General features: G+C 33.4%; 1 protein-coding gene across 5 annotated transcripts in view; it reads left to right on the forward strand.

The window, feature by feature from the left end:
- The window catches only part of SATB1 (SATB homeobox 1), a 113,641-nt gene that overhangs the window by 20,749 nt on the left and 75,538 nt on the right, over positions 1 to 17,354 (forward strand). For 3 of the 5 annotated variants that reach the window (XM_058183456.1, XM_058183457.1, XM_058183458.1), the window contains 4 exons: positions 4,703 to 4,938; positions 7,840 to 8,016; positions 8,586 to 8,712; positions 9,437 to 9,560. In XM_058183456.1, the coding sequence (XP_058039439.1) occupies positions 4,728 to 4,938; positions 7,840 to 8,016; positions 8,586 to 8,712; positions 9,437 to 9,560 (639 nt within the window). In that variant the 5' untranslated portion in view covers positions 4,703 to 4,727. Of the gene's footprint in view, positions 1 to 880; positions 1,417 to 2,307; positions 2,393 to 4,702; positions 4,939 to 7,839; positions 8,017 to 8,585; positions 8,713 to 9,436; positions 9,561 to 17,354 lie in introns of those variants that run through there. The other 2 variants (XM_058183459.1, XM_058183454.1) reach the window with 2 other exon arrangements.

Genomic DNA, 17,354 nt, shown 5'->3' on the forward strand with positions numbered 1-17,354 from the left:
CTTCATGCTGCGACAATTACAGTATTCTCCCTTCCTTCTCCTCAATAGAGTATAGCGCGCTCCATCTCGTTTCTCCCTAGCTAAGAAACCTTGAATGCCAGCCATATGCTCCTGTGCATTATGCGCACCTGCTCTCCATTCCCCCCATCTCTGTAGATCTTTCTGCCTGGGCAGATGCCCACTTCTTTTTAGTCCCACTTTGTTTCTAAGTTTGTTAGGTGCGCTACTCTCGGGAGTTCCGTTCGTCTTTGGACAATTAGTGAGTTACCCCTATCCCGTTGCTATCAATAGCTGCTGTCCCGCTGGTGCTGAAGAAGGCGCTATGTATGTATGTACGTAGCTGCTTGGGGTTTAGAGACACTTTACGCTTTTCCTTGGCCGTCCCTCGATTCTCCCCTATGCCGCCCTCTCAACCCCTGAGCGCCCTCTCTCGCTAGCTTTATCAGGAAGTCGCTACTGCTGCTCCTGTTTTGGCCCGTACCCGGCGGCAGACCGCTCTGCATACGCTTCGCGATTGCCCAGTGCCCCTGCCAGCGGCATCTCTCGTTCGTCCGCATTGCTCCCTGTTATTCCGGGTATTGTGTGTAATAAATGCACAGCCGCCTCACACTAATCAAGCTGATTACAAATTCTTGCGCGCCCTGTGCCGGAAATCGCACCCCCCTCGGCTCTCTCTACCCCTCCCTTCGCCTCCCCCCTCCTCCGGCTTTCTGGTTTTAACCCCCTCCCCCTTCTACCTTAACCCTCCAGCCCCCTTTTTAATCCAATTCCCATTTCCACCCCTTTTAGGTGCCCTTTCTTCCATCCTCTCAAGCCCCCGCGCATCGATTTACGCCGTCACCACCACCTCCTGCTTGTCTGTCTCTCCCTCCCAGGACGGCGCGTCGGATGATCCGGGGCCGCCGGGGAAGAGCTCCAGGCAGCAGGAGGGAGGCTGTGTCCTCCTACTGTCTTAAACTGTATCTCTCTTAAAAAAAAACAAAAAAAAACAAAAAAAACAACAAGCCGGTAGCCCTCCGTGTTATTTTGTATTAAAATGAGGAGGAGGAGGAAGAAGAAGCAGCAGCAGCAGAAACAGCAGAAGCGGCAGCAGAAAGCAATAGCGGAGAGGAAAAGAGGAAGGAGCAGGAGCAAGGGACGGCGGCGGCAGGAGCAGGAGCAGGAGGAGGAGTGATGAGTCAACTAATAATTTAATGGGGACAGAGCAAGCGAGAGGGAGAGGGCGAGAGCGAGCAAGCCAAGCTGCGTCCCCGAGACACACACAAACACACACACACACACACATACATACACGCAGACACACAGCTCTGTAACATCCAGCAACAACCACCAAACCGGCCTAAATAACAGTTATAGCCAGCCGACAGACAACAAGAATTTGAAATCTCACAGGATTAATTTATTACTGTTTTTTTGGTAACCTGATTTCCCTTTTTCTCACTCCCATCTCTTGTCCCTAACCTTGATGTTGTTTAACTCTTCCTAACTATATTATTTTTAATTTTCTCAAATGAAGGATCTTGCTTTTGTTTTACTTTTGATGCTGATTGTATTTCTTTCCGTTCCTCCAACCCGCCCCCCCCCCCGGTCCGTTTGTCCGTCCGTCTCTCCGGGTAAATGAGAAAGAAGAGCTTCTATGCAATACAAAATAATAATAAACAACAAGCGCGATAGTGAAACTAAGTGTTTATATCTTTAGTTTCTACGTTTTCTGTAGCTTTTAGTATTTTTATTTTTATTTTATTTTCCGTGAAGCTTTGTGCAGAAAGTTTTCGGGTTAGTTTTTTTTTCTTTTTGTGGGAAGGAGGCATGCCTTCAGTTGTTATTTTCTATTTCTTTTTATTATTATCTCTGTTATAGTTTATTAGAAAAATAATTATAGATAGAAAACTCACTAGCTTTTCTGCTTTCTAATGAGTCAAATAGAAAAGCTATCTCACCCCCATCTCTTACTTCGTTTTTCCTCTGTTCAGACTTAGGCAGGTCATACCTAATCTCAGCTTCCCTCTTTTTTAAAAGAATGTTTTGATTCAGTATTGTCAGCATTATGTTTGTTTAAATATAATTATTATGTATTATTTATAATAATTATTTCCCTTTCTCATCCGTATTGCAGTCACCACATGTTTCTGTAAATTTATTAGTACTTTTTTCTCTCTTTCTTTGGGTTTCTTTCATTGTGTCCCCTCCAATAGCTGCTACATTTGGTTTATATATTTAATTTTTACCATCTTAAGAAAAGTAGAATTTTGAAAGGAAGCATCCTTCAGGGTTTTTTGTGTTTTGTTTTGTTTTTTTACAAAAAAGGATTTAGAAATCATCTTCAAGACATCGTTCTGCAAAGGAAATCTCCTTTGTTTCCATTATTTATATGCTGTCAAGTTTTGAAGTGGTGAGTTTCAGGTCTTTTTATGAAATTTCACTCAAACTGCAGTCTTCCTGTTTCTAGATAGTGTTTTGCTTCTTTGTCTCTTTAAAAGGTCACAGTGAAAGCTTGGCCTGGATTATCACAGCCATATGGAATGGATAAGAACAGAGCCTCTCTTAAATGTGATTAAGGGCTTTTATCAGAGAAAGGAGGAGGAGATAAAGAGAAAGGGGAGGGAGCTAAGTCTCAAAGTATTGAAGATACAGTAGTCACTTCTACTTGCAGAACCATATGCAAACAACTGAAACCCACTCACAAAATATTTAAAATGTCATCCTCCATCGACAGTATACACATGCAGTAGTGTATCTTTTTCTAAAAACTTATAGCATAGAACAAATGCTTGAATAGGAAACCAGCAGAAACTCTTCTCCCTGTCATATCCAAAGAAAATAATTAAGTCTTCATGACAAATCACATTGAGTATATCTCATTGGTATTTCAGATGGAGGGAAGCTTTATTGCACTTTAGCCTTGAATGTAAAAGTTTAAATTGGTAAATTATGTGGAGGTTTTTTTGTACCTTTTGTATACATTTATTTTCCATGATATTCTTTTTGCAAGATGGTTAAGGTGAACAATGTAGATACAGTGGATATGACCAATTCAATATTTTTAGTCACTATACTGTATACAATTGATTGCTAGCATGATATCTTTATTCACTGGTTATAACGGGAGACATATATGTGTTATCTAATGAAACAAAAAAATGGTGTTTGTTAAAGAATGGTAGGAATATCCCAGCTCAAAATATTTTAGTTTTTCAACTAATTTCAAATTAAGGAAAGAAAAGCTTGGATGTTAGACATGTTTTGATGAACTACTACCAAGGACCCAGTAGATGTTGGTAATTTAGATATGCAGTTTTGAGTTAAATAGCAGTTAATGTAATGAAAAAGAATAATCTTGATTAAAAAAGTGATTAAAGTAGGCATATTTATTGTTAATGAGACTCATAACCAAAAACAGATGGGACCACAATCAATGGTAAACCTTTGGTTCGCAGCATGTCACCCCAGAGTGCAAGGATAAATAACCATTATATTCTGAACTTTATATTTAGTCAATTGGTAGTTTTAAGGCTACAGCTAAACCTTAAGATTAACATTACTTTTTTATATAATGAAAGACAAAGCAGATATGATTAAGTAAGGAATATGCAGTGAGAATATATAGCATTATCACTAAAATGAAAATCTTGTCAGAGCTGAAAAAAGGGAGATATTTTTACTGTAGATTAAAACATTATTTATAAATGGTTTAATGTTTTTTCTTCGAAGTAATCTCAACTTTCCCCTTCACAGTGATAGTGTTCATACTTAATTTTTTAAATACTGCTTCATAAATGACTGGTCACCTGTTCCTAGTGTTCATATTACATATATAATAAAGCAGGTACTGTGATTTAATCTTTAAAAAGGTAGCAGAGCCTCTATTGTAAAGCAAACACCTGTTCACAATAACATATAAATAAATGTATTAATATAATTTTCAATAATTAAAAGTACTTTTGTGTTTTTGTATTACAGTAGTTAGTATGTGCTGTATTACAAAAAAAATCCTAGCAAAAAATAAATAAAGACTTTGTGAGCAATATTGAATGATAGTTGTTAGGCTAACAGCTTTTGTTTAGTTTGATAATGCAAAGTTGTCGATATTCAAAAATTCATCAAATGGTGTAATAGATTTGAAAGACTTTCAACTTGATACCCAAAAAAGTTAGAAGGGTTTAAGGGGAATTCCACATGGGGTATTTATATAGTAATGTAAGTGACCTAGAATTTTACATGTTGCTATAGAAAAATTAGTGTTTAATCTTAACTGATACTGAATTGCCTTTAATTATAGAAGACTTCTTTTTGTAAAATCTAAGTTAATATCTATATCTTTTTATAAATTCTAAGCACATAAATCATATTAAGCTTATAATCTTAGAAGTTATAAATAAGAAATTTATAGCAATGGCTATATTACTCTGAATGCTACTAAATGTATATGCAGTTCTCACTAATGATATATCTAAGATATAAATCTCATATATACAGGTACATAATGAGCTTTATTATATAAGAGTAGGAAAATATATATGCATATTTAAATGTTCTGATAGGTTTCATAGTTACACAACTTTCCCAGAAATATATTTTTTATTTTAAAGCTAGTTAATATTATGTGAACATGCTATACGAATGTATTATGTACTTGTGCAAAGCTGCCTACATAAAATTACGCACGCGTATACAACACATTTTTTTTTTCAAATCATGGCAGGTGATCTTTAGAGGCGGGACTGAGTATGGATCATTTGAACGAGGCAACTCAGGGGAAAGAACATTCAGAAATGTCTAACAATGTAAGCGATCCGAAGGGTCCACCAGCCAAAATTGCCCGCTTGGAACAGAATGGGAGCCCATTAGGAAGAGGAAGACTTGGAAGTACAGGAACTAAAATACAAGGAGTGCCTTTAAAACACTCTGGACACCTGATGAAAACACAAATTAGAAAAGGTAACACTATAATAATCTGATACATTAATTTTTAAATTTATATATATATATACATATACATATGTGTGTGTGTATGTGTGTGTGTATTGTCTTAGAAGAATCTTACTTTCAAGTTTGTGTATAATTTGTACCTCACAATGGCATTTTTATTCAACAAATATCGCATTCTTAAATCTGATAGACATGGTACTTGGAAGACTGAACTGTATACCTGGGTGGAGCATCTTGTTTTACAGGGTGGAGTCTTTTTAATAGAAAAAAAAAGTCATACTTTGATATTCTTTTTCTCAGTGAAAACAAATAACGCTATTAAGCAAGGTCAGTCTTCCTATAAACTCATTTTGTAGACATCTGTGTGTGTATTGTCAAAATACGGTACTTTTTAACATGTGAATAAATACAGAGGTTCTTGAAAAAGCCAGATTTATACTTCTATCTGCTCTTGACAAAAATCCAAAATTGGAAGATCAACATTTCTGAAGCATTTGCTAGTTGGATTCAAGAAAGTAATGCAAAGCTTGTTTGGTGTTCTGTGGAAAACTCCTTTATGACAATTTTTTCACACTTTATTTCCTTAAGTACAATTCATTACTGAGCAATGAACAACTTGGGTGTCATATTGTTCAGTGACTGGTTTGCTGTAATTAGACATTCTCACACAAGAAAAAAACGCTTTTAGAGCCAGTGACTGATGCAGTATGCATGTGTCCGTGGTTGTTGTTTGTATTACGGTTCTGTTGAAGTAAAATTAATAGCATACATGATCTTTTTGGATCATAAAAAGCACTCATGATAATTTAATCAAAATGTAACATATAATTTCAAATTCATTCAATGCTTTTTTCCTCAGTATTATTGTTGCATGTTTCTAAGTCAGATTTCTTGAAATTGCTACACTAAGACAATTAAAAACACCAAGTTACAATGGCTTCCGTACCGATGCATAACATTTATCATACAATCATTTACTTTTTCCTCGGATTGGCGAAAACAAAGAATATATTGATCTTAGAATGAACAGACACAGCAGTCCGTATTGTTTAGATCTGTATCTATTAAAAATGGAAAAACAGCACTTCAGCAAGTTCTTTGGCTTCTGCTCATGATTACCCTATTTATTGATTGTTTGCCAAGAATGTATGCATCTTAAGAAAGCCAAGGGTAAGGCATTAAAAATATAATTTATTGCTGCTTTTTAAACAGAGTGCATTAATATTGTACTTTGAAGCACTGGGTCTATGTAAAAAGGACTTTCTGACGCCTGTAAACATATAAGTTCCATAAATTCCTAAATAGGAGATTTCAGCTGTGTCTGGTATTATGTGATATTTGCACAGCAAACTTTAATGCCAGGACAGTTTTAGACAAGGATTCAACAGACTTCTCTGCTCCTTATGGCAGACACTCTGTTTATATAGACTTATAAACCTTCAGCAAATCCTCTAACATTGCTTTCAGGTTTAAATCATACTATATTTTTAGCAATGAACACTGACCAGTGGTTTCCCTTTAATACTAGAAGGTTATAAAGTTACTGCACTGTTTTGCTAAGTCCTTGAGTGATCAGCAACTTGGCAAGCTATACTAACTAATCAAGGAAGCTTTGCCATCATAGTATCAGATAGAAATATAGCATGCTTATCCTTATGGGGGAAGATTCTCATTTTTAGTTGAGACATATTTCCTACACTGCTTTTTTTAGTTTTAGTAATGCATTTTTCTCTTGTTTTGAGGTCAGTAAAAAAAAAAAAGATAAGGTAAACAAGATATATTATTGTAAATGTGAAATATGAAGTATGAAGAGAATTAGTGAATATTCTGCAGTTAGGCCTCTAATCTGATAATTTTAAATTCCTAGCCTCATTGTTGTGTTCTGATTTGGTAGGTGAGACCTTATCAAAACTCTAAAAAGAAATGAAGGGATAAGTTACCAATTTATATTGTGATATTTGTCTGGAGATTTTTTTTTCTGGTAATGTATGAGATATAAAATATTGGCAAGCATTTAGAATTGTGTTCCATGCTGAGTTTGTTTAACAAACTAGTGAATTTGAGCTTGTTTTGCAAACAAGCATAGAGAAGTTGGTTTGCAAAATGCAGACAGAATAATATCTCATGTAGAATCATACAATTTTGTGTCAATAGTTCCTTGAAATTGATATTAAAATATTCTGAAAATATAGAAAGAACAGAGCACTTTATTAAAAAAATAAAGAATATCCATGTAGGTTATACCATGTGTATTTAGAAATAAGACCTGTTGAATCCAATAAAATTCATAGGTCTAAAGTGTGTGTGTATGTGTATGTGCGTATAATTTTGGACTACAATAAATTTACAGAAATTAGCTTTCCAAAACATCTTCTATATTCAGTTTTCTCTTGTTATTCCAAACCATACAATTAGCTAAGATCAGATTGGTTTTTTAAAACTATTTTTTAAGTATAAAAATTTGAAGAAAAATGAGATTAAGGCAATATTTTATGAGTACTGCTAATGCAGTAATTTTCTATATTAGTTTGTATACTGCCAACAATTTTTATTGTAAATAGAATTATGTAAATTGCATTGCAGTGGCTTGTTCTGAAGTTTTCTGCAATTGTATATTTAAGTAGTAGTGCTTAAATAGTACTTTTCACAAGTAATCATACAAGTAATGGACGATCAGGATTATATCTCTGCAAGCAATCTTATTCTTTATATATATAATTCAGTATTGAATTTCTCGACAGATTCCTCGACCTTTTGCCCTCTTTATTAAATATGTTCGTGTTGTTTCTCATACCTTGCAAAAACAAGAGTTGGTGTTTGTTCAGCTCTGTAATAATTCTTTAATAGACCACTCAGAAAGTATATGTAAGTACTGTGCAAATATTATTTCTGAACATTGTTATCTTATAGGAACCATGCTTCCAGTTTTCTGTGTTGTGGAACATTATGAAAATTCCATTGAGTATGATTGCAAGGAAGAACATGCAGAATTTGTTTTAGTAAGGAAGGACATGTTATTCAACCAGCTAATTGAAATGGCATTATTATCACTTGGATATTCTCATAGCTCTGCTGCCCAAGCAAAAGGTAAATGTCATGATAAATTACAAAATAATTTGTATTTATTAATGGGGACAGTGAAGCACAATTTCCTTGGTTTCAGGAATGTTAAGAATGCAAAATATAGTTGCTGTATATGTAACAGTAATACATCCTTCAAATTTTGCTTAGTTCCATTTTCATAGCTATTTATTTTATTCGTAGGAAACGTTGAGATATGATAGTACTTTTCAAATAATTTTAGTGAAAGAGGCAACATTAACAATATATAAATTTAAAGCATTTTTCAATAGATGAGTAGTTAAAAATTAACTTTAAGCCTCTGGTTCTGTTTTTTTGGTTTTTTTTGGTGAAATTTGCACATCTTTAGTGTGCAAAAGAGTAAGAAGGTGTAGGGCACTGTTTATGATTTCTATAGATTTCTGTATCTGTTTATCAATTCTTGCTGCAAGAGAAGAAAAAATTAAACGGTGAATTGATTTTAAATTTCATTAAAAGATGGAAGTTATTTACAAGTAATTTTACAAACATATTCTTTTATCTAATTTCTTAACATTGTTGACATAGTTTTCCTGGAATCGTTCTGTTTGATGCAGGATTGATCCAGGTTGGGAAATGGAACCCAGTTCCTCTATCCTATGTGACAGATGCTCCTGATGCCACTGTAGCTGACATGCTGCAGGATGTTTATCACGTAGTCACACTGAAAATCCAATTGCACAGGTATGTCACATACAGCAGAAATCTGAGTAAGAATCAGAATCTGATATATTGTGACTACTCCAAATCTGCTTAACTCAGCATAAAAACTGTAAATATTACCTACATTCTTTTGTTACTGCAGTATGGGGGTAATAAACCAGCCCACAATATGGTAAGAAATTTTATATTTAGATAGTTCTGTTTCACAGCTTTTTTTTCCTGGGATCTCATTAAAAGTATATAGCATTTTAGTCAATTAAATGATGCATTGCAAGAAGGCATTTTACATAAAGTTTACTTAAGAGAAAAATATTTTTGCATATCATGAACAGCACCATCTGTGTGCATTTTGAAAAAAGAATGACTTGTTCACTCTTATTGTTGCAGTCAAGGCTTTAAAATTTCGCTGTAACTAAAAGAGGGGGGAAGCTAATATATTAATTCTTTTCATGATCAGTCGTGAAAAGGCATTACACCTTAAATTGTTTTACCAAGCGCATCAGAGCAGGAAGGTAGAAGTAACATGGAAAAATAGTCGCCACATGCAGCTGATGTATAATTCATGCATCAATACAGCAGATGTGTTGTATAAAGTAATTAACTAATCGGAACAATCAGGAGACTGAGAGCAATCTCCAGATGCATCTGCTTGATGCACAGAATGAAATCTGTCTGTCTTAAAGGAATGTTCTGCAGCAGAATGCAATCCTGTAATAATCCTTTTTCTAATCAATGTCTCAAATAGTTGCCCTAAACTAGAAGACTTGCCTCCTGAACAATGGTCTCACACAACAGTAAGAAATGCTCTGAAGGATTTACTGAAGGATATGAACCAGAGTTCATTGGCCAAGGAGTGTCCCCTTTCACAGGTACTTAGCATAAAATTCAGTAAATAGGCAGTGTTGAACTGAGATTTCTGCATACAGTTGCCACTAGAATTTTTGGAAAAAAAAATAAGAATTCACATTTTTACATTGATGTACTATATTTTAAGCATCAATCAACCATTTAAGATAGTGTAGTCTGTGAACAAGTTGAATATTCATTCAATTTTAATATCAAAACTGCTTTGAAATTTTTTATCAGAAGAACATGTTTATTATAATAGTTAATGGAGATCATAAAACCATTCCCAGGTTTAATTTTTATGGTACATAAAAAGTAGATTAATTTTGAAATGTTATAAAAGCTATTATACAGAAATTTAATTTAACTAATTTAGCTATATAATACTAAATAAACAACTTTTGCATAATGGATAAAAATGATTCAACTACATTGCTAAAAAAACTTCTGAATTCATTCCCACTGTTGAGGTTTATATGAGAAATGTGCAAATTAAAATGCACTTGTATTAGATTTTAAGATAGAAAAAACATGCAATAAATTATAATTTCAATTTAATTACAGTATTATTCTATGTGGATAAATATTTTCAATCAAAAATTATTTTGATGTATTTTTAGATTCAATGTTCCCCCCTACTTAATTTTTGTGGAAGGAAATGTAATCTTGATCATTATCAGGATGTACAGTATATAGTCCCTTCATTAATTCATTCTGATTTCCATAACCATAAATAATTGTCCAAAGGTAACTTCTGTAGTTTCTACTACCAATCCATTTGATTTCTCATTCAATTGATCAATTGTCAGTATAATCAATCTTTCTTAGGTTTTTTTTTTAAGATATATCATGCAGATAAAAAATTTCAAATGGTTATACCATCATGAATCACACCACAAAGTTGTTAGATTAAGTTTCAGAGCAATATGAATTCCCTTACTGACTATGCAAGTGGTAGTGTCTTTCACATTAAAAAGAAAAACTATTTTGACTTTAAAGATAGAAAAGCATAATTAGTTTATATGCTAAACCAAACTTACCGATCCGGAAATATTCTCATATGAAAAAGCATGTGTGCGATATTAGTTTAAAATTAACAAAACAATTAATATATTTTATTTCAGTAAACCTTTTTACAAATCTGTAAAATAAGACAATGTTTTTATTCTTATGTTGTAGCTTGAGACTAAGGGACACCTAATTCATTTTGGAGACAGATTTGCACTTGGAACTTCCTGATTTACAGCTTGATCTTTTTCTCTTGATTCTGACACTATTGATTGTTCAGCTTCTAGAAAGTAGTTTAATTACATTTGAATTATTATTTAATTTTTATGTTTAACATACCAACTTTCTTAATAAATGTTATTGAAATAAATGGTTGTTTTATCCAAACAAATGTTGAATCTTCGGGAATCAAGATATGTAGGATATATTCCCTGTTTTCTTCGGAATGTTTATGTAGATAGAACATTTGTATTTAGAAAACTCATATGCCTACTAGAGGCTTTGACCTGAGTATATTTGTGGTTACCATGTAAGAATCAATCACTCTTACTTTTAGGACATAGAAACAAAAATGATGCTTGCAATTTTTATTGTACAAAAACATTCATTTGGGGCCATGGAATTATATTTACATTTGATAAGATCTTATCCAGTTCTGTGTGTAAATGGAGATTTCCTGGTAATTCAATGGTTTCCAATGAAAGATTGTGATACAAATATCAGAAGTAAATATAGCTAATATGTGTGGGTAGTCCCTTTAGTGCTGATTTTAAAGACAGTGCAGATTGATAGTCTGATGCTATGTATGTTTGATGCGCACATTACTTAGAAATAAGTTCCACTTTGTTCAGTAGTTTCTTTGTAAATAGGTTTCTATAGACTTATATATAAAAAGAGCAAATTAATTTCCAGAAAACATATTTTGCTTATTTTGACACATATTGCATTCTAGTTGCAGCTTGTCCAGAGTTATATATGTGATGCAATGAGAAATGAAAAGATCTATCTCCTTTATATCAGTTTCATTACATTAAATGTAATCTGAAAAACTAATAAGACAGTACTTCTCAACCTTTGATATTTTAAGTTCATTTTGCCAAATAATTTTGGTCTTAACTATGATAAAACAGAAAGATATTTTTCTCTAAACAGACATTTGAACATTTATAGGCATTATAATTATTATTTGCAGAAAATTTAAAAAACTTAAAGTTTCAACGTTTTGCCTTTTACCCTACATATATTGTTTTCTGGATTTCACCTTGCCACCTGCTTATCACCCATTAGGAGCCACTCTGCTAAACAGCATTAATATACAAAGAGAATATTAATTTTATTGGACTTAGGTATTTTATTAATTCATTCAATTTGTATGCCACCTGCCCCCTAGTGATTTTGGAAGAGTATAGTAATCAAGCACTCATACTCTTCTTTTTTCCCCAGAAATCTAGGTGAGAATTTTTACATGCCAAGTATCATTGGGCTAATATCACTGAGAAAGAATTGTATTCCATTTTGCATGCTTGTATCACTGGTTTCAGTTCAATTAAGTATAGAATTGTAACAATGTTAATGTTTCAATATTGTCTTGTATAATTTTATGCACAAATATAATGGACAGAGAAAAATAATCCTCTGTAAGATGGATATAAAATCATGTTATTTAAAGTTATTAAGAAGACTTGCCATTGCCTACTAATTTTCCATATTCAGCATATCAAAAACTAAGAAACAGATTTGTATTGAATCTGAGATTTTGAGTCAAAGATTTAGCTTTATATAAACCTATACTAACAGTCCTAAGGAAGTCATTAATAAAGAATCACTAATGAATGATTTCGCTTATATCAAACAAAATCATCTTGTATATACTCTATGTATTGGGCTGTCTTACATATTTTGTGTTTTATTTAGCACTTTTTCACCATCAGTATAATGAAATTTGCATTCTACTTTTTGTTTATAATCGTAGTTTTTTTTTCTTTCTTACGGCTTTTAAGAAATATATGAACATCCTTTTAATGGTTGCAGTACTTATGAAGTGTGCAAGAATATTTATTGCCACTATGTGTAAAGCAACTTACATATAACACACACACAAATGCCCATGTGCAGCATTTATTATGTACCCTGACAAGTTTGGGACCTAAAGATGGTTAGCTATTTGCAGAATAAATAAGCAGCAAATAGCTACTTATTGAAAGAATTATTTTGTGGTTTTGGAAATTAGCTTTGAAGTGCAGGGTATCTTACATTGACCTTTGCTTAAGCACTGCAGGATCATATCTCCAGTCTTTTGAGCTTTTGAGTAGACATCTTCATGCATTTTGTTATTTTAGTAGTTTTTAGCCTAATTTTGAAAGCCTTCTGCAAATGACCAAGTTTCTGATAAGAATATTCTATCATTAGAATAGTCCTGTAGGAACAACATAAAAGGGAGGAAATGACATTGCAGAAGGAGAAATAAAAAGTTCAGCCATTAATATGTGTTCAGTATTTCACTACAGATTTAAACTTTGTCTAAGCACCAGTGTCCAGTTTCCTCTATCAATTGTACATTTTATTTATGTAAAATATGAATATTTTAATTTCTAGGATTAAATCCCATATATTAGCATACTAAGATGGACAAAATGTAGGTTATGGTTGAGGAAAAGTAATCAAGCTTAAAGGCCATTATTCCTACAAAATAGATTTTCCTGGTTTAATATTAAACTTAGCTGTTGAGCACCAAGTTGGAGAAAAATTCTATGGAAGTGAATGAAGTTGTGATAGCATGGAAAACTACTTTCAAGGAAGAGTACATTGTGTTTTTCATTGTTTTTTAAAAGACTCATTTTCATTGAAAGTCATATATAAGTTTTGTACTATACTGCTAATTCCTTTAAGGCTGGTAAAATGCATTATTTGAATCTATCCGGTTATTGGAGTGAAGTTTAATTCAAATGGAAGGAACAGTACACTTCAGATCTGGCTGAGGGGCTCAGTATGTATTCTAAATGAGCCCCTATGAATACGGCAGTAGGTTAGATGTTTGCAAATTAAGAGAGAATTCAGATATGATGGAAGTACGATCGATCAGTGAGGGATTGTCTCTGTAGTTGAATGGGGGTTGTACTTCCTGTAAATAATTATACTGACTCAATATTAATTACTTAATGCTATGTTGTCATTAGGGGTGCTATCAATTGTTCAAAATATCTTTTTATCAGGTTTGATTAATATTTATCCATCAAATTCATATAACCACCCCTCTCCCTTCTCTGGGCAGTGCACTAAAATAGTGCACTATTTTAAAGGTAGCCTAGATAATTCTGGAAATTTCCACTTAAAGCACTGAGTCATATGTGAAACAGACTTTCAAAAGACTGCAAACACTCCATCCAGAATAAATGTTTGCGTTTGAACAGCTGAATTCATCTATTGCTATGTTAGTTGTGGTCAATTTTATGCCATTTTGAAGTACTGAATTTAATTTTAAGTCCCAGATAATTTGGGCCTCTTTTATCTCAAGGATCACTTGATTCCACATCTATAAGATTGATGCCGGGTATAGTATTATCTACTATATCTTTTCACTGATGGCATTCCATTTCATATTTTTACTACTGTCTGGCCTCTACTTTCCATTTGTTTTGATTTTTTTTTAAAGGTCCATTTTAGAGATTGTAATAAATTGGTGTTTGGTTTTTTAAAATAAGACCAATTTTACTTGATTTAAAATATACGTATTTCACTTCAATTTTATACAAATGCAGAAAGGGAGACACACACACTGATATGGACAAAGAAAAGAAGTATCATTGTTCTGATGCCTGGCAATATTTTTTGTGACATGTTATGGATTGGGTGCAGAGGGAGACTGCAAAAGACAAGAGTTGTAAAGTGGTGATTCCACGGACGGTATCTTGCAAACTTTTCACCCTTCCAAAATGAATAAATAAACAAATTAAATAAATAAAATAAATTCAGCAGATTCCTTATAATGTTTCTTGCTTTGATTGCCTCACTCTTTTTTTTCTAATTTCCTTACATTTGATATATTTGCCGTCACCTTGAATTATAAATAATCCACATGCACAACATTTATAGCAAGTTGATCAACATTAACTATCACATAACACAATATTTATAATGCCACAAACAAACTTGTAACAACTTGGAATCAGCTTTAATAAATAAATAAATAAATAATTTAATAAATATTTAATGGAAAAGTGCTGTTAAAAGTTATATTTCTTCCTAATTCATTGATTTACAGATGTGGAATAACAGCTAAGATAATATAGCTTATCTCTCCATATTTTCTTTATAGGATTCTTTCATTTATCAGACTATAAAACAGCATTTACCTGAAGGATGAAACAAGTAATAGCTGTTTCCAATTGTCAAACTGGTCTAGGGCCTGATTTTTTACATTTCTTTATTGAGAAATATTTTTAGTATATGTTAGCTGCTTAAAGTATAGAACAGCCAGAAATATAAGATCATACACATACATGTACAATACTTCTATATTTAAAATTGTTATAGGCTATAACTTTTTAATTTTAATTTTACAAATGCTTATACTCAGTCTGTGAAAAATGGAGAAAACCACATTAGCAGTAGCAACAGCAACAACAAATACTTTTATATGTTTTCACAATCACAATAGTTGCATCATGTCATAGAACAGTTGACTGTTAATACACAATTCTTTGTTACCAGTCCTTTGAGAATTAAGGCTGTTTCTTGTATGTATATGATGCAAACAATGTTGCAATGGCAGTTGACTATTTAATATTGCCCTATACATTTGACTATTTAATTATTGCCCTATACATTGTAAGCCGCCCTGAGTCTTCGGAGAAGGGCGGGGTATAAATGTAAACAAAAAAAAAATAAAAAAAAATAATATAAAAGTGATAGGTCAGTTGATCTGCCAAGTTCATCTCCCTCCCTCCCTCCCTCCCTCTCTCTCTCTCTCTCTCTCTCTCTATTTATATATATATATATATATATATATATATATATATGTATGTATGTATGTATGTATAATTTGAATTTTTAAGAACTATATAGTTTCAATTTTAGAGAATATTTTATTAATCTGATACGTTTCAAAACTATCTCACAGAAATCAAAGCAAACTAAAATAGAGGCCCAAAGTAATATATGTTCAATTTTTTATTCAACTTACTTGTTTTAGCATTGGATTGGTGCTTTAATTCTCTGGAATATTTTTCAGACTACCTGGGGAAAAAATAAGAGTTAATTTCTCATTTGTCTTGACACAAGTATTCATAGAATATATTATTTTCAAATATTTTTGGTTTGGTCTTTGACCATAAGTGAGCCACTGAATTACAAAGAGATACCAAATGCTATGGATCAAAACTTTCAAGTAGTAGGAAAATTTGCACCGTGCAGGTAGTCCTTGACTTAGGACCATTTGTTCAGCAGTTGTTCAAAGTTATGAGAACCCTGAAGTAAAAGACTTTTGATTCATGTCCAAAATTAGTGCTGTAAAAATCCTTCCTTGGTCACATGATTAGCAGCCTGCCTGACAAAACTCCAGAAACACTACAATTCCCCCCACCCTCCTACATCTCCCAATCTTTTGGGCTCCTGCCATTCTTCATTCTACCTAGTTGTCTTCACTGTCTTCCTCTTCAGACTTAAGATGAGGCTTTATTAGTAAAGTTGCTGGGGCTGGCTTCATGCTGTTAAAAGGAATGGGGGGAGGAGCCAAAATCAATCTTTATTTCACAGCATGAAGCCAGCCCCAGATCTACCCAGGAGCTCTGTAGAGTGCTGTTTTGACATAGTATGGCCCAAGGCATAGCTTTGCCTTTTTTAATAGCACAAAAGCAAGTGGCAGAGCACAAGGCAATGGATTTTGGAGTGCAGGATGGTAAGAGAAACTAGGACTAGGCTAAAGTAATTTCGGGTTCGCAAGGCATGGCAACCAGCCCAAAGCTTTTTGCCACTCATAGGTGCAGGGTCACCTAACAAGCAGAGATGAAAAAGAAGATGGGTAGCTGGGGTAAATTGGAAGCAGGCTGTATCTTATTGAGGAATGACTTGGATTGGCTTGGATACTCAGTTAATAGATACTTTGCTGCTGATTTATGTTTGTATTCAGTGTCTGATGCATCTCACTGCAGTGTCCAATAGTCAACAACCTTGATGGACTTTAGATACCCCGTTAACATTTTTCCATTGTGGCAGTGTCTTGGTGAAACCTTTCAGCATGCTTGTCACTGACTGGACTTTTAGATTTTCAGGAAAGAAGTCCAAATGTAAATGCAGAAAATGAATCTTCGGTGACATGTTGCATTTCATGGTCTGTAAGAAGTTTGTCAACCAGCTGGATATAGTTTAGTGCTCTGTAGTTGCCAAGAAAATTCTCAATGACATTCTTGAATGCTTTCCAGGTGATTTTCTCTAGCCCCTCTAACAGATCTTCAAACCACTTGTCATTGACGACATATCTGATCTGTGGACAAACAAAAATGCATCAGTTATTCTTGGAAATATCTCTCCAATAATGAAAACCTTCACCTTGATCATCGCTTTCACAACATTTTTCATTAGTCCTAATTTTATGTGAAGAGAAGGTGAAAATATCTTATAGGTCAACAAATGGTTCATGTGCTATGGGTTTTTTTCCTATCCTGGAACCAAATTCTTTTACAGTGGTCATTTCTTTTTAAAGTAATGTAAGCCTTTTGCACATTACTGTCTCATTCGGATATGTAACAACAATAGTTGTTAAATCCAAGCTGCATTCCAAGCAGCAGAGCCACTACATTAGATCTCCACAG

This window comes from Ahaetulla prasina, chromosome 4, assembly GCF_028640845.1.
Source record: "Ahaetulla prasina isolate Xishuangbanna chromosome 4, ASM2864084v1, whole genome shotgun sequence".
Classification (NCBI taxonomy): Eukaryota; Metazoa; Chordata; class Lepidosauria; order Squamata; family Colubridae; genus Ahaetulla; species Ahaetulla prasina.